The sequence below is a fragment of the Astyanax mexicanus genome, chromosome 1, assembly GCF_023375975.1.
Source record: "Astyanax mexicanus isolate ESR-SI-001 chromosome 1, AstMex3_surface, whole genome shotgun sequence".
NCBI classification, from domain to species: Eukaryota; Metazoa; Chordata; class Actinopteri; order Characiformes; family Acestrorhamphidae; genus Astyanax; species Astyanax mexicanus.
The window spans coordinates 112,221,114-112,240,058 of record NC_064408.1 but is presented as its reverse complement, the minus strand read 5'-3'; the positions used below and the strand labels follow the sequence as shown (position 1 = coordinate 112,240,058).

Sequence of the window (18,945 nt, the reverse complement as noted above, 5' to 3'; positions counted from 1 at the left end):
AAAAGAGCTGAAAGACTGCGTTGCTCCTGGTGTTTTTCTCCCACTATATATATCTATGGAACAACTCAGCCAGTTTGCACGCTTATTGCATGTAGTAACTGAATAAAATAAAATTAATCTCACAGTCAAATATAAAATATTTTGTTAGAAAATGCAGAAAACTGCATTATATGAATAGTTGGAGGTTAATAGTGATAGCCAGGGGCGTCGCCTGGCCTGGGCTTCCGGGGCTTTAGCCCCGAATAATTATCCAGTAGCCCCAAATCGATTCGCTCAGCTCAGTTGTGCTATTAATGAGGAGACAGGCCACTGAACGCTGTGTGCATAGTAAATCTCTTAACGCTAATCACTGAGCCAGTTCAAGGATAAAGTTCTGCCTTTCAGGAGAAAAAGTCAATCAGCTTGCTGGTTTTGTGGAGCGTGGTAAGCTAGTAGGGAAAAAAAAAAAACGGTATATGTTTAACTTGCCCGGATGTACCTGATCAGCCAATAACTTTAATAACTTCAAAATAACTAATTTCATTTTTAAATTGTGTTGATTAGTTTAGGATTGCAGGACTTAAGGACTGTAAGCTATAATTAACGAAAATTAATTTAGAACTAGAAGCTGGATGTTCTGGATAGCAAGAATTTAGTACTATACTTAGTTTAAATGCGTTTCTTAACCCTGGTCTCTGGCCTAAAATTGTATGTTTTCTACTGGATCCATATATATTATATTATATTATATTATATTATATTATATTATATTATATTATTTTTGTGACATCAGAGTTAGGATTGAATGTTACACAATATTATTTTAAATAAATAGTACATTTTAATTAATTTACTTCTTTATTAAATAATAAAACATATCAAACTTTCCATGTTATGGGCACTTTAAAAACATGTCATTTTACTAAAACTTGAGTTTGTAATTAAAACAGTAGATGGTTTACAGTTAGCTTAAGGTTAGCCTAGCATCCCCCATTCTTAACTAAAGAAGCACACATCAGATATTAAACATATCTTGCCTGATTGGCTACTTTGGTGTCAGTTATCAATCAGATTTACTTGATCTTTGCTGAAACATTAATTTGTGTGTGAGCAAAACTCCAAATATGTGTATTCCATCCCTTGTATTATAATACATCAGAAACAATTCACACACACACACACACGCACAGAGACAATGAAGGTGTCAAGCATTGTGTAAGTAGGACGCTGTGACCCTGTCCCCAGCGTTTGTGTGAGTGTGGACGTGAGTGTGGATGTTGGAATAGGAACAGCCTGCCATGAAACTATCAATCAGCACCTTCTGTTCTGGGATTTATGAGCATCCTCTCTGTCCCAGAACAAAAACACACCCTGCATCCTGCATTCATAAGATCAGCCTGAAGCTTCTCAGCCAATCAGAAACAAAGAACACAGAAATGTGGTGCTGAACTAAAGCTACATATCTACAGCATCAGCATACTTTCAGCACATTTACACAGTCCTTATTTATATTAATTCCTGAGCTTAATAATTTGTATGCTTTTCATCATGTTTATAAACAGCTAAAAAACAGTCTCATTTCCACTCATTTACAATATCACACATACAATAGAATCCAATGTGCTGGTATAAGTGGATTATACAGCTAAAGACCTGTGTGGTAATAGGTAAAATCTGTATATATTCTGTACAAAACATCGCTGATAGCAACACATTACTGTGATCTGATTCTAGGCCACATCTGGTGTTTACTGGTTGCCTACATACAACTTGCATTGATGGAACAGAAGGTGGCTAGCCATAGCTAATCAGAATTGTTGAATTAAATGTTAAAATAGTGTTGATTTAAAGATGGATAAGATGCTGTCCTCTTACATCTGTTACATAAACCTATCGGATACAATTATGCACAGTAAGTGTAACAATTATTATTACTCTTATTATTAGCTTAATAATTGTTTAAATATTATGTCTGTGTTATTTAATTCTCTAAAAAAACATGTGTGGTTCACTTGTGTGAAAAATATTTGATTTCAACTAAATGCAGTATTGTGGAAATAATGTCATAAAAACATCACAGATAAATGGTCAGCATGATGACTTAATTTACCATCTCAAGTAAGTGTAAGTGTGTTTATGTTATTTTTTATATGTAGACATGACAACTTCAATTTTTATTTATATAAATATATATATATATATATATATATATATATATATATATATATTTTTTTTTTTTTTTATCTTAGATACCCAGATAATATTGTGTAATTTACCATTTCTCTTAAGAATATCAAGGTTTTTATATACAGCTCTGAAAAAAATAAGAGACCACTTCAGTTTCTGATTTCACTATTTATAGGTTTATGTTTGAGTAAAATGAACATTGTTGTTTTATTCCATAAACTACGGCCAACACTTCTCCCAAATTCCAAATATTTTTTTTTTTATTTAAAGCATTTATTTGCAGAAAATGAGAAATGGCTGAAATAACAAAAAAAGATGCAGAGCTTTCAGACCTCAAATAATGCAAAGAAAACAAGTTTATATTCAAAAAGTTTTAAGAGTTTAGAAATTAATATTTGGTGGAATATCTCTGGTTTTTAATCACAGTTTTCATGCATCTTGGCGTATTCTCCTCCACCAGTCTTACACACCGCTTTTGGATAACTTTATGCCAAAATTCAAGCAGTGAACATCTATCTTCCTTATATTATAAGGAATTTGGTAAAAATTTTGGTAAAAAAAAAAAAAAAAAAAACTTTTTTTAAGTGGTCTCTTATTATATAGAGCTGTATATATATACATATTTTTAGAGAGTTCTTTGTCACATTGCCCAGCCCTAATATATAAATATTTATAGTTTCATTCAGCAGATGCTGAAAAAATATGAATGAGTTCCACATCTGGCCTACAAAACCACACCTGGCCCACTTCTGGGCCATATGTCCGAATGGTATATAGGCCACTAGTAAATGCCACATGTGCCCAAGTTTCAGATCACATTAATGTTGCTATCCGAATATTTTCACCAAACTATCACTTTAAATGAAGAGCTTCGTAAAAGGAAAAAATCACAGATCATTCAACTAACAAACACTGACCTAAGACTGTGATCAATCTAATTTCTGTGAACACACAACCAGAAAAAATATTACAAATCAACAACCAGAGCTTTTATTGTTTAGTGTAGATAATTCAGTGTGGAAAGGAACAATATATGGCTTATTTTAGTCTATAAAAACAGATACAAATTTCCCCAAAAAGGTAAAAGACAGGGCGGCAGCATCAGGATACGTGAAGACATTTTCACAGATATTAATTTATACAGTTGCAGGAAAAAGTATGTGAACCTTTTGGGATTACTTGGATTTCTGCATAAATTGCATCATGGTTTGGGGCTGCTTTGCTGTCTCAGGGCCTGGACGGATTGCAGTCATCAACAGAAAAATGAATTCCCAAGTTTACCAAGACATTTGCAGGAAAACTTAAGACCATCTGTCCACCAACTGAAGCTCAGCAGAGGATGGATGATGCAACAGGACAACGACCCAAAACCTAGAAGTAAATCATCAAGTGAATGACTTCAACAGAAGAAAATATGCCTTCTGGAGATCCCTGACCTCAACCCTATTGAGATGCTGTGGCATCATGACCTCAAGAGAGCGATTCACACCAGATGTACCAAGAATATTATAGCTGAATTGGAACAGTTTATTGAAGAGAAATGATCCAAAATTCCTCCTGACCATTGTGCAGGTCTGATCTGTAACTACAGGAAATGTTTGTTTGAGGTTTTTGCTGCCAAAGGAGCTTCAACCAGTTATTAAATCCAAAGATTCACATACTTTTCCCACCTCACTGTGAATTTTAACATGTTGTGTTCAATAAAACCATGCAAACATATACTTTTTTGTGTGGTTTTAGTTTAAGCAGACTGTGTTTGTCTATTGTTGTGACTAAGATAAAGATTAGAACACATTTAATCACCAATTTATGCAGAAATCCAAGTCATCCCAAAGTGTTCACATACTTTTTCTTGCAACTGTATCACTGTAAGACTATTAATGTTTTACAAATAATGGATAATAATGTCTCTTTAGTAAAAGCTAAGCAGGAAAGTGAGATATTAGCCAGTTTATTCATTTTTCTCATTAATAAAAGTCCGCAGTCCGGCTACTGTGTGGTCACTGTGCAGCTATGAGCTAATCTCTGAACATCAGAGATTCCATGAGCTGGGATTACCACTCGTCTGACCACATTAACACACATATTCATCTGCTGATAATCTCTTAATCTAATTGGATATGGGCAGAGTGTGAATTTAAAGACTCAAGCGCATGAATGTGTGCGTTATGAGGCAGAGATCAAAGTGGATGCTGAAGTGCCATAAACCTGTATTTACAGCTCTGAAACAATGAAAGTGACAACATATGGTCACACTTTAATCTCTGGGTAATACAGGTGTCATAGCAGGGCCTTACCAATGACTATTTTCCACAACTGGGAAAAAGCTCATACTGTTTTACCAAGAGTTTTGCAGAATGTTTATGTTAAATAAGGTGATTTTACCAAATTGAAAACCTCTGGAATATAATAAGAGGGAGATGGATGATCACAAGCCATCAAACCAAACTGAACTGCTTGAATTTTTGCACTAGGAGTGGAATAAATGCCGCTGTTGTGCCGAATCCGACTTCCTGCTGAATCCGACAGAGCTTATAAATAAATTAAACACGAAAATGAGAGTATTCTATCAGTAAATTCAGTTTGTTTTAATTCGTTTAATAAACACACAAAACAGTTTTAGTTAGTTACGTTTTTTCTTTTAATTATCGTTTTTATTAGATTCAGTTAACACATGTTTTTTTTTACTTTCAGTTTTCGTTATTTCATTCGTTTTTGAATATCTGGTTATATCTGGTTACTTAGCAACATTGTGATTATCACACCAGAGCTTTATATAAAATGAAAATATAATTAAAAAACAGATGCCTACATCTCGGACTATTTTCTAGAAACCGACCCGACCCGGCCCGAGGAATGTGGTGGGAAATCTCGGCCTCTGGTCAGGTTGGGTTCGGGCAGAGAGTCTAAGCTCTAAAAGTTATCCAAAAGCAGTGTGTAAGACTGGTGGAGGAGAACATGCCAAGATGCATGAAAACTGTGATTAAAAAACAGGATTATTCCACCAAATACTGATTTCTGAACTCTTAAAACTTTATGAATATGAACTTGTTTCCTTTGCATAATTTGAGGTCTGAAAGCTCTGCATCTTTTAGAGCTGTAAACTTGTTTGACTGTGGGGGGAGGCAGGTAGGTGTTCTCTGCTGCAGTGCTGTTAGCCAATCAGAGGCGATATGTTTGCATGTATGAATATTCATAAGCAAGAGCCCAAATCCTGTCTTTCTTCAAAGACCAGTAATTCAATAATCTAAAGCAGGGCTAAATAGAAACACCTGACCACAAAAAACGATGGAATGAGACCTGTAAGTGAGATCCTGACCTCTTGAGACCTTCAGAGCAACAGCATTTAAGCCTTAATGGAAACTTACTTTGGAGATGAATGATTTCCCCTCTTCCGATATATGCCGCTCCACATACTTCGAAGACAGCAGATCACTGTGGAAAAACAGAACACAAAACATAATTAGCACAAAATTGCTCATTTTAATTCAAAGCTGTCTCCTTGTGTTCCCATCAGCAGGCTTTGGTGCTCCCTCATTAAACTTCAGCTCTCTTGATGAAATCTTTCTCTCATCCAGCCTTTTTGTGCATAAAATCAGGTAATTAGTAGCTAAGAAAAAAAGCTCCGGCTGAAAAACAATGACATGCCAAAAGTCTTGGGATAGCAGTATGTAAACGGATCACTTGTATAAGTTGTGAGGTGTTATCTTGCGAGTGACCATGAACACATGGCTAGCATGTTTATGGCAAAGAGACCTAAATGATTTAACAATCCAGGACCTACACAGCTCTGAAAAAGCTGACCACTTCAGTTTCTGAATCTTTTCTCTGATTTTGCTATTTATAGGTTTATGTTTGAGTAAAATGAGTAAAACATTGTTGTTTTATTTTATAAACTACAAACAACATTTCTTCCAAACTCCAGATTAAAAATATTGTCATTTAGAGCATTTATTTGCAGATGAGAAATGTCCCAAATAACAAAAAAAGAGAGATGCAGAGCTTTCAGACATCAAATAATACAAAGAAAACAAGTTCATATTCATAAAGTTTTATAAGTTCAGAAATCAATATTTGGTGGAATGACCCTGGTTTTGAATCACAGTTTTCATGCATCTAGGCACATTCTCCTCCACCAGTCTTACACACTGCTTTTGGATAAGTTTATGCCACTTTTAAAAAAATAAATGTAAGCAGTTCAGCTTGGTTTGATGGCTTGTGATCATCCATCTTCCTCTTGATTATATTCCAGAGGTTTTCAATTTGGTAAAATCAAAGAAACTCATCATTTTTAAGCAATCTTTTATTTATTTTATCCAGAGCTGTATGTCTTATAATGCATTTAACAAACACAGTGGACAGCATAGTTAATATGACTCAGTGACCGGACCAAGTGACTTTTGTAACTTAATTAAGTAACATTAATGAAAAGCACCAAAACCATCTAAGCCCTAGCACCGCTTATAACCTGTTAAATGTTCTGTAGGTATGTAAGAGTGTTATTATAATATTCACTTCTAATATTCACTTTGTTTTACGCACATGCTGAGAGCAGAGCCTACAACACTTCCTTCCACGTCTAGGGAGAAGCCTGGAATGTTTGTGATTAAGTCTTTGCCCAGTGACGGCACCACAGTAACAGCCTCCAGTGACTGTATAAACTTGTTTACTCACAGTTTAAAAAAAAAACTCTTTAATTTACTTATTAATGAACAAGCAATACATTAGTATTCCCACACATGAACACAAATAAACAGTTTTATATGGCAATGAGATATGATGGTTAGCACATAAGACCTTAGCCTCACTGCTAAGGTCTTGGCTTCAAGTCCCTATCTGGGTGGGGTTTCCAGGTTCTCCTAGTGTCCACATGGGTGTTTTTCCCAGGGACACCAGTTTCCTTCAACAGTAACATCTGTTAGAGCCCAGAAACAGAATGGAACTGTGTCCATGGTGAATCCTCTAGTGGTCAACACAATCCTCCAGGTGGATGGTCTTGGTTTAGTTGAAAGTATGCTGAGTATAATTGGCTTTAGCATTTAGCATTAGCATTCTTGGGACTTTAGAAAGCTGCAATATCTGCAATAACTTTCATTCATTCAGCTGATTTACTACCTTAAACCACAATTATCATACTTAGTAGAGGTGCTAATGATGTCACCTAAGAAAAAGTGCCTTTTTGGCTCTGAGTGGTCCAGCGGGCTAAGTGCTGTCACTATAATGGGCAGATTGCTGGTTCGAATCCCGGTCATGCAGCTTGCCATCAGCTGTCGGAGCACTGAGGAAGCACAATTGGCCTTGCTCTCTCTGGGTGGGTAGAAGGTGCTCTTTTAGCAGGCTAAAGGTCATGCACTTACGCAGGCTACAGTCCGATAAACTCACCTCTGAACGGCAAAAGAGCTAGCACTTAGCGTGTTTAGCAGCTAATGCTAATACTGCTCCAGCCATGGTGCTCTAGAAATAAACTTCTGTATAACTCCTGTATAATGCTGCATTTTTCATACATAAGGTGCACTGGATTATAAAGCGCATTATGCGACACTAGTACGGAACAGGGGTGTTGCCATGTTTTCCTTCAAATTCAGCAGTTGGGTGGTGGTGGAGTGGATAAATAAGTTAAGTAAAGCTAAGCTAAGCTGAGTAAACAAAACTGTAATTCTTAAAAACAAAACATTTTCTTTTAAAATCAAACCATCACTGGATACTAATATACACAGATTTCTCTACTGAAAACTGTTTATTTTGGTGAGTAAAGCATTTCTTTTTTATTTACAGTAAGCTTAGATTTCCAGATTTTCACTAAGACTGGGTGCAGCAGCTTTAGCATTAGCGGATAATCGCTAGCGCTAGCCACGATTAGTACTAGTAAACGCTGCCTGACAGCACTACACTAAGAAACCATGAGAGAGTTCCGGTAAGCCAGAGCGATATTAGCTAGCCGTTCGTCCCTTGTAGCTTGTTTTAACATGGTGAAAACACACAGACTACAGTCTGATATTTATATATAGTCTCTGAACGGCGAAAGAGCTAGCGCTTAGTGCAGTTGAGGACTCTCAGGCCATGGGTTGAGGAACTGAGAGTAACTTCAGAGCCCAATGTGCATTTTTGCTGTAGTAAAAGACAACCTGTAAAAGGTATTTAAAGCAACTGGAGCTGCATAATGAAGCATTTGAAACAACTGGTCTACGATATACTGCTGAACTGACTGTCACTGCAACTCCACAGCTACAGCTGAAGCAGAGCAGGTTGCAGTGAAGGACACATTAGTTTGTGTGCTGGACCACAAGCAAAGCCCAGCTCCGTAAGGAGTTCATACAGACACAATCTGGGACAGGCTATCACTATAATGCCTACACACTCTCACAACACAAGCAGGCATATGTACATTTCCAAAGTACATTTAGCAGAGGTAGAGATATATTAAAGCACATGCATGAATGCCTGTGTCAGCGCACATGCATACACACACACACACACACACACACAGTGAATCTAGGCCAGGTGTTCCACACTGAACGGTAAAAGCCCATCAGCAAGAACTCCTCCCAGAAGAACTCCTCTGTGGCCCAGCGAACCCATTTCCATTCACTGTGTGGAGAGATCGAGAGAGAGCTGTGTGCTGTCCGTGGTGCTGAACCTACTCTCAGTCAGTCCACAGTATCGTAAGCCAGACTTTGTAGAACCTGCTGAAAGTCGGGTAGCTATTGTTGTTAAGCAATGAGCAGAAACTACCTGCTTTGACAGGATTACATCACTCTTTTTTATGTCATATAAAGTAGAACAAATAAACAAGCTGGTATTTATGGAAAAAAGTATCGCCACAGGTGTGTAAAATCAAGCACCCAGTCTGCCTTTACAAACATTAGTGAAAGAATTAGTGATCATTCATTTTAGTTGTGGTTTTTAGAATGAATGAATTGTCAGAAGATCCAGTATAACGCTGCCTTAGTCCGGTGGAGGAATATAACTCATGAATATTCAAACATGCAAACATATCTTCTCTGATTGGCTGACAGAGTGATATATTTTTTTTTAATTAAGATATTTTTACACTAATAACAGTCTTTGCAATATCCTATTTTCCTTTACAACACATGTTATGTCCCGCTAAGTGCAGTTCAGCCACTGACCTAGTCTTAAAATCTCTGTAAAACGCCAAATCCACTGGAGATCCTATGTAAACCTAGTTACTTACACACAGAGGTGGGTAGTCCAGGTTCAGAAAGTAAAAATCCACCTCGGGGTTTGTTGGCTAAGCTACAGCAGAGCCACCCAGGCAGTTGGAACGAAACCCTGGGGTGGATTTTTACTTTTAACTAGTGTAAACAAAATTGTTCTAAACATACACCTACCTATATCAATTGTACTTTGCTTGTGGTGTTCCACAGACAAATTTGAACTATTCGAACTATTGTTCCTGGGCAAAACATGTAACACTGATGTGTTATTTGCGCAAATAACACAGGAACAAACTGCCATGCTGTTCCTAGCGCTGTCTGATGAGACAGTGCTGCCTGCAGGCTGTCGCGAGTCAAGGTGGACAAGGCCATAAATACTAATTCACAAGTTTGCGTAGACACGATGCTTTTCCTGATTGACTTGTTTTTCTGGATATATTCTTTTACTAGCAACTGCAGACTGTGAAGGTTGAGAAAGACTTTCATGTGCAGCATCCATATACAGCTTAGATAGACCTACTGTATTTTACAAAAAAAAAAAAAAAAGAAAAAGTGGATTTTAGCAGAGGGACACCTTTAAGACTTTAGAACCCTCGGCAACTTAGTCACAAAGTGTCCGATCAAATAAAGTTACAGGATAGGGTGTTCAAGTGTTTAGAAATAAAATGCAGACGAGATAAAAGTCTCCAACAATCTCCAATCTCCAATCAAGTATGTGTAATGTTTTGGTGTCCCAATACCTCTGTCTATACAGTGTATGTTACTTGCCATTGTATCTACAATCCAAAATGTGATGTTTTTGCTGTTTTTGTATGAGCCTCTACAAGCTGTACATATTTTCTGCTAGATTTTGCATCACACTGCATCACCTACCCACTCAGACAGCTCATAAACCATCAGCAGCTTGAGTTTCACACAGATGTCTCCACCGTGCATCACAAACAATAAATCAGTGACTGATACTGAGCTCCTTTTGTTATGGCTTGTGAAGTGTTATTAAGCTCTCTGTAGGTCAACTGTAACATATTCTCACATTGGGCATTTAGCAAAGCTAATAAGGAGGGATGTTCTGAATATCTTTGATCTGAATACCTTAACATAAAGGACAGGGAGGGCTGAAACATCTCTTCCATTTTACTCTGGAACAACTGAAAGTGAAACTAAAATGTTATCATACACTGCACTAAGGACATGTATCAGGCAAACACCTGCTCTCTGATTGGATAGAGGCATCGCATTGGACGGATTCATTTGCATAAATTCTGTAAATGCAGCATAAGTCTCGTTATGCAACAGGAATTGTTGTGGTGTGTCTAAAAGCTGGTAATTAGTGTTCTCCTCCAAGCGTGTTCAACTGTCCATAAACATTCAGCAGTTCAAATACATGCAGTTTGCAGGTTTCGTGTTGCTGTAGAAGCACTTTGTGATTAGGGAACAACTAACTAGTGGAAAAGAAGAGGACACATAACTAAATTGTCAGAAACATAGGATATTTCATTGCATAGGGTTGGGCACCCTGATCAAAATATAAACTCGGCCTGAGTTGCCCACCCCGATCAACAGTAATACAATTTTTATTTAATCATTTCCAGTTAAGCTTTGGAGAGCTGCAACAAAGCTGCTAGAATTCACAACAGTTACCAGACAGATTATTTTTACCAGGCTAGCAGTATTCAGTATGATCTTAGACAAAACAGAGCAGTGAGAAGATATTAGGCTGTTAGTATGGGTGCGTATATGTACCTCAAGGCCTACCACTGTGAAAGCCGAGCCCGAGTGATCAATGAGGGAGTTAAAGAGAGCTTAACACTCAAAGCAAGATCATAACCTGCCAGTGACACCAGCATTAACCAGCCTCACACACTCACAGCAGTGCAGCTGTCCTCCAGTGACTACTGTCCAAAGAACAACTGTCCTAACTACACACCTGCATTATATATATATATATATATATATATATATATATATATATATATATATATATATATATATATATATATATATATAAATAAAAGTAGTTCAATACTGGGCAGCTTTATACCCCTCTAGCTCCCTACACCTGGCATTAGACACAGGGCAATTGGTTTATGTTTATATTTTCCAGTGAGTCCTATTCTAGTGGCATAAAGTTATCCAAAAGCAGTGTGTAAAACTGGTGGAGGAGAACATGCCAAGATGCATGAAAACTATGATTAAAAACCAGGGTTGTTCCACCAAATATTGATTTCTGAACTCTTTGATTTCTGAAAACTTTATGAATATGATTTTGCTTTCTTTCCATATTTGAGGTCTGAAAGCTCTGCATCTTTTTTGTTACTTCAGACATTTCTAATTTTCTGCAAATAAATGCTCTAAATGATAAGATTTTTGTTGGGAACTTGGGAGAAATGTTGTCCGTAGTTTATAGAATAAAACAATGATGTTCATTTTCTCAAATATATAAATAGCAAAATCAGAGAAACTGATTCATTTTAATAAAACTCTTAATTTTTTCCAGAGCTGTATATAACAACAAATAACATATGCATTACACATGTATGTAAATACCTATATGTCATAATATTTATTTATTTTTTTTCTATGTAATAATATACAGTACAAATGTTGTGTATAAACATTAAAAAAAATTCCCATAAATACACACACACACACACTTTTGTAACTACATTTCACATCAGACAGAATGTTGTATTTTACTCCAAACCTTTTTTCACTCAGAGACCGCAGGACACACTGCTCTGATGACAATGAAATACACCAACACACATTCTGCCCGCTACATCTCAATCCATCAAACACACACACACACACACACACACACCTAGATCTTAATCACAAAGATGCTCCAAAGACAACAACATCTATAAAGGCAGACTGGGCCGGCTCGCCTTATTGGTAATAGTGTCCATAAATCTGGTCCTCTGGGCGCTGTCTCAGGTGGGCAGGGTGGGGGTCCTGCCTCATTGATTCAGAATTTAGAGCTGACCTCTACAGCACATTTACCCCTCTACACTCTCAGGGTCTGTACGTTTCCAAACAAACTTTTTTTTACCCAAAATAAGCATTTAACAGTTTTTTTTTTAGATTAATCTAAAAGCAGATATTATATTATTATATTATATTATAACAAACCAGATGCTTGTGGAAGTAAACAATGCTATAGGTTTTATAAGAAAATTTCTAAGCACTTTAACAATAACGAGGTTAATAAATAAGATGACACATAAATTACATGACCAGAGCAATAGTGGCAATATCAAACACAGGCCAAACCAAATGAAAAATACATTTATTATGAAATTAAAAATGGCAAAACAGAGGGACAAACAGATACAGGCCAACAGAAAATAAGGCTCGGTATTAGGGCTGCATGTATTGGAAAAATTTGACAAAATTTGCAATGTTTTTTTTCAACAATATGTATTGAGATATTAAACAATGCAGGACCCTGTGACATCACCAGCTCTGCCACCAGCCCCCACCCGTGCACTGTCTTTTAAATGGCCCTTTAAAAGTTAAATGAGAGCGTTTTTTCTGGGATTAAAAGTGTGATTTCATCTGTAACTGGAAATATCTGCGCAAAACTGTGCTAAACTGAGGTGCACAGCTTTCAACAGACTGTCAGACACTGTGTTTATGAGCACGTGCCCAGCCATGTGGAGGCCATGCTGTTACCTCACTTTTACTCCAGCTCACCCTCTCCCTCTCTCTTCTCAGGCAGTGGCAGCCTGTCACTCACACAGAGGCAGAGACAGTGCTGTTCACTAAGAAATTTAGAATAGTGTGTATCTACTGCTTGTTTAAACACTTAAACGATATATTGTGCAACTCTACTCGGTATGCAACAGGAATTGTCGTGATGTGTCTAATAGCTGATCTAATAGCCTGGTAATTAGTGTTCTCCTCCAAGCATGTTCAACTGCACATAAACATTCAGCAGTTCGAACGGACGCAGTTTGCATGATAGCTCTGTGTGATAAGGGGACACCTAACTAGTAGGTACGAAAAGGACATAACTAAACTGTAAAAAAAAACATAGGGCATTTTAGTGCAAATGGATGCGCACCCTGGTCAAAATATATGTGTTACTGCGAGTAGAAATGTAAAACCAAAAAGACTAAGCAACAAGCAAGACTTGTATGTCAAGTCATTTTGGAGCATTTCTATTGGTCCTTTCCTCATAAAATGATATAATATAAACTACCACACATTCACATAATGTCAAAAAATACAGAAAACAGCAGAAAGCTTAAGGAATAAAAAAACTGAAATGCTGATGTATAAAAAAGTTTGTGCTTACGTGTAGGTTTCACATGCACACTCCCATGTGTGCAAACACGAGTGTAAACACAGCGCTACTGTGCATGGCCTGAACTGTGCAGGAGTGTAGTAGTGCAGAAGTGTGTGTGCATGGCAGCACATGAGTTCATTAGCATATAAATGCTATTCCACACACCATGCCCTGTCACATGGCCACCACAGCCATAAATCAACACAGCTACTACACAGGGCTACAACACATGGCAACATACACACACACACACAGAGGCTAAAATGAGTAATGAAGACATCAGAGAGAGAAGAGAGAGAGAAAGAGAGAAAATGTGTGTAGTAGAGGAAGCAAGTGTATCTGAGAAAGAAAGATGATATAAAATGAAAGATTATGTAATAATTATGACTGAATTTCTGGACAATACACAGAAAAAGCAAAAAGATTTAAGGACAAGCCATTTATTAGGACAAACAGTGAAAAGCTAAAAAGGATGAAAATGCTAATTTAAAGTCTTTTACCAAAGTGGAGCAGCTGTCTAAGTGCTGTCCATATCATCAGAAGATCGAATTTGATCCTGATGATGCCACAGCCATAGTCAAGAGTCCCGACGAGCACAACTGGTCTCCCTTCCCCTCTTCAATCAGTGTGATGCTATACTGCCATAGTGAACATCTGGTCACTTATGTTACAGAACTGGTAGGTAGTGCTCTCCTCCAAGCGTGTTCAACTGTCTAATAACGTCCAATAAGGTCCAGCTATTCAAAAATATGAGGGTGGTTAGCTGCTCCATGTAACATGCATGTTTATTACAATGACAGGCTAAAAGGCATGTGAAAGCAGTATGCAAATTGAACATAAAGTGTTACCTGAGGGAATGGCTTGGAAAAACCTACACCTGTATAAGTTGTGAGGTGTTATATTGTAAGCAAGGGTAAGCGGGTACCAGATGAATGGTATTATTTTGGCATTTAACATTTAAAATTCTTTGATCCACAGTGTTACCTGCATACCAGAAATGCGTCATAGAAGACAATGGAGTAAAAGGTGTGCTGGAGGAAAGAGTGTTCTTACTGTTTCTGAACTACAGGACGAAGAACAGCTGAGTTCAGCAGAAAAACTAAGAGAACACAGAAGTGCTGCCGGATCGAAGAGAAGAACAGGACAAGAAAGAGGAGAAGGACGGGCAGAGAAGAGCAACAACAGGGAAGAGAGAAGGAGGAGAGAGACAACCAGATAAGAGACAGAGATAGAGTGGAAAAAAGGAAAGAGAGAGAGAGAGAAAGAGAGAGAGAGAGAGAGAGATGCAAAAGAGTGGTGAAAGAGCAAAAGGGTAAGGGGGCAAAAGAAAAGATAAACAAGTGAAAGAGAAGAAAAAGGACAGCAGACACAGAGGGACAGAAAGAAAAATGACAGACAAAAGATTAAAATGAGATAATGAACAACTAAGATAAATAGAGGAAAAGAAGACAGAAAGAGAGAAAGAATGGCAGAAAGAAAGACAACACGATTGAAAGGAGAGATAAACAGCTTAGAGAAAGAAAGAAATAGAGACATACTGATTGAGAAACATAGTAAAAGAGAAAGAGACAGACAGAAAGAAAAATGAGTTAAGGAACAACTGAGAAAAAATAGGGACATTAAAAAGCAGATAGAAAGACTGATTAAAAGAAAAAGAGCGAGATATATAGGTCAATACACAGAATGAAAAAGATAAGTAATGAATAAGAAAATCAGGAGTAAAAAATGAAAGAATGAGAGTATAAAAATAAATACAAAAGAAAAACAGAAGAAAGAGTGAGAGAGAAAAAGAATGAACAAGAAATGATCTCCCCACCCCCCCCCTCTCTCTCTCTTCCTTTTTCTGACAGAGAGAGAGAATGTTAATGAGAGAGAGAGACACACACACTGAAGGAGCAGTAAAGACTGTTCTGCCATAAACTACAGCCTGCTTAATCACACACACACAAACACACACACGCACACACAAACACACAAACACACACACAGACACACACAAACACACAACAATTCATCCCTGCCCCAGCCAATCCTGCTGTTTCAGTACCTCCTGTTTTACAGAGACATCTCTCTCTCTCTCTTTTTTCTGCACACAAACACATACACAAACACACACACACAAAAAAAACACACACACACAAATACACACTCTGAAATTCCCCATAAGGCCTGTAATACACTGCTCAGAGCCTCCACATCCCCCTGAGTGCAGGGTGTGAATGAGAGGGGTGTAATAGTTAATCCCCAGCTTATAACCCCACCAAGCAAACGCTGGGAAATACTCTGAACCTCTCAGAACAGCATCTGAGATGCTTTACACAATATTTACTATAAAAGGTCTTTAACAAAAATGTCCAATTATCCAGTGGTTTAGCAATCTAATCCGAGTACTGTGGAGTATCAGTATTCCAGTTTATTGTGCTTTTACATTAAACAGCCTTAACATTAAAACACAGCATTAATGACCTAAACCTGGTTCCACTGGCATTTATAAAGGTCTGAATTATACATACACTTCAGTTTCTGAATCAGTTTCTCTGATTTTGCTATTTGTAGGTTTATGTTTGAGTAAAATGAACATTGTTGTTTTATTCTATAAACTACGGCCAACATTTCTCCCAAATTCCAAATAAAATTATTGCCATTTAGAGTATTTATTTGCAGAAAATGAGAAATGGCTGAAATAACAACAAAGATGCAGAGCTTTCCGAACTCAAATAATGTAAGGAAAACACGTTCATATTCGTAACGTTTTAAGAGTTCAGAAATCAATATTTGGCGGAATAACTATGGTTTTTAATCCCAGTTTTCATGCATCTTGGCATGTTCTCCTCCACCAGTCTTACACACTGATTTTGTATAACTTTACGCCACTCCTGGTGCAAAACATCAAGCAGTTCAGCTTGGTTTGATGGATTGTGGTTATCTTATTCCTGATTATATTCCAAGTTCTCAAGAGAACTTTGACAAGAGCCTAATTGTGATGAATAGACAACTGGGTCAGAACATCTCTAAAACATCAGAGAGAGTGTGTTGTGAGGTGTTCCCAGGATGCAGTGGTCAGTACCGACCAAAAGAGCTCCAAGGACAGACAGCCATTGATCTGGCAACAGGTTTATGATTACAAATGTGACCTTCTGACCCCTTTGATAGATGCCTTGTAACCGTCTGCATGGGGTCTTACAGTAACTTGTGATACAGTGAACAGTACTGTCTTGTACACTATAAGCTATAATCCTGAACCTGATCCTCAATTAGACTCTCAGATAAACATGCTCTTATATCAGCTCTGTTCAGTCATAAACAGAGTCCCTGCACACACACACACACACACACACACACACACACACACAAAGAGATGATTCAAATGAAATAATCAGGAACACAATGATATCCAGGCAAAGGGACTCGTGTGTGTGTGTGGAGGCAGTGGAGGAGCCTGATAACAGATTTTTGTTTTAATTGCTTTGGGATTTGAATAATTTATAGGGGAGTAAAGCTCACACCTCCCCATCCCCCTCTTCACACACATGCAGCGCACACAAACCCACACACACACACATACATAGTAAAAAAAGCTCTCAGGCTGATATAATAAGGGTGTAAATGTCCCTGACCTCACAACAATTCCATATGATTACTATTACTACTTTAAAGAGACAAACACAAAAGTATTTTTCTCTGTATTACTAAATACAATACTGCGTGTTTAGTATGTATTTTATTTATTAAGCACTTATTAAGCAAAGCTGCTTCAAATTGCATAAAAATAACACTTGTTCTAAAACAAGTTTCAGCTTATATTAGTAAACCATAAGACAAAGCATCTACATGGGAACACTTAAACATAGTGTTACTGAAGTGCCTCCATCTTTATGTCTAAGCCGCTCACTATTAGGGTGGGCAATATGGCTCTAAAATAATATCACGATATTTCAGGGTATTTTTGCGATAACGATATACTTGGCGATATAGGAAAACTAAAATAATTAATTCATTTCAGGAATATAGAATATAGTATAACAGAATAATCATAATGTGGCAAAATAAATAATATAGCATAAAATAATATAATGCAGCAAAAAATATTGCAGAATATTTAGTGCATGCATATAAACTGCAAATTAAACAATTATACAATAAATACACCTAAAGCTTCACAGTAAATAATAGACTATTTTAAGACAACAGCCCTATTATCACGATATGGATTTTTAATATCATGATATTTCTGTGTCACGATATATTGTATACGATATAATATTGCCCACCCCTACTCACTACTCACTTATTTTGTTTAGATTTGGGTAATTAATGATTTCCTTTAGATAAAGGCTGCAGGGGTCTGGGGGTTTATAGACATAAGTAGTTGTGATAAACTGAGAAGCTGATGCTTGCTTGTAAGCACTCATGTCTGTGGATGGTAAAGCAGATGTATGGTAGTGTTTCAGAATGCTCTCGTGTCTATGTTACCTTCTGGCTCTCTCTTTTTGTTTGGCTGTTATAATCAGACCCTGTTATAAGATCATCTGCCCCATCTAACTACTCACACCCGTCTCTGACTAGTGCTTACCCTAGACTATAATAAACTTTACATGGACTTTAACTATTTGCTACCAATTACTTATTTACTATTATCACCAATAACCATCATCCATAAGTCCACTATTCTTACCATCACAAATTTGATTATATTACTAAACCTGACCATAACAACAGACTTATGTAATTGTGCAGTGATTTCTTATTAATAATATATGAGCTTTCAGTATTTTTTGGCCTATAAGGCGCAATTAAAATCCTTTAATTTTTCCAAAAATCGTCAGTGCGCTTTATAATCTGATGCGCTTATGTATGAGTTTTACCAGTCAGGTATTAAGGAGCAGTAAAGCCACTCCGCTAAAGTGCAGCATTATACAGGAGTTTCACTTTTGTTCCCCAGCAGTATTAGCATTAGCGCTAGCTGTTTTGCCAAAAAGAGGTTTTTCTGTCTTAAAACAAGCTACATGGGATGAACCGCTAGCTAACATCGCCTTGTCTTACAGGAAAAGTCAGGGTTCCTCAGTGTAGTGCTGTCGGGTGGCACTAGCCGCTAAACGCTAGCGCTTAGCTGCTAATGCTAATGCTCCAGCTTTAGTGGAAATCTGTAAATCGAAGCTTACTGTAAATAAACGGAAGCATTTTACTCACCCAAATGAACAGCTTTCAGAATAGAAATTTGTGTAGATTAACATCCAGCACTCGTTTACTCGTGTATTAAATTAAAGTTTTGTTAACTTAACTTAGCTTAGCTTTACATGTTTCGGCACC

General features: G+C 37.2%; 1 protein-coding gene across 3 annotated transcripts in view; it reads right to left on the bottom strand.

Annotated features, from left to right (window-relative positions):
* The window catches only part of adam22 (ADAM metallopeptidase domain 22), a 157,646-nt gene that overhangs the window by 93,451 nt on the left and 45,250 nt on the right, over positions 1 to 18,945 (bottom strand). For all 3 annotated transcript variants that reach the window (XM_049464556.1, XM_049464559.1, XM_022662664.2), the window contains exon 4: positions 5,535 to 5,601. In XM_049464556.1, the coding sequence (XP_049320513.1) occupies positions 5,535 to 5,601 (67 nt within the window). The remainder of the gene's footprint in view (positions 1 to 5,534; positions 5,602 to 18,945) is intronic.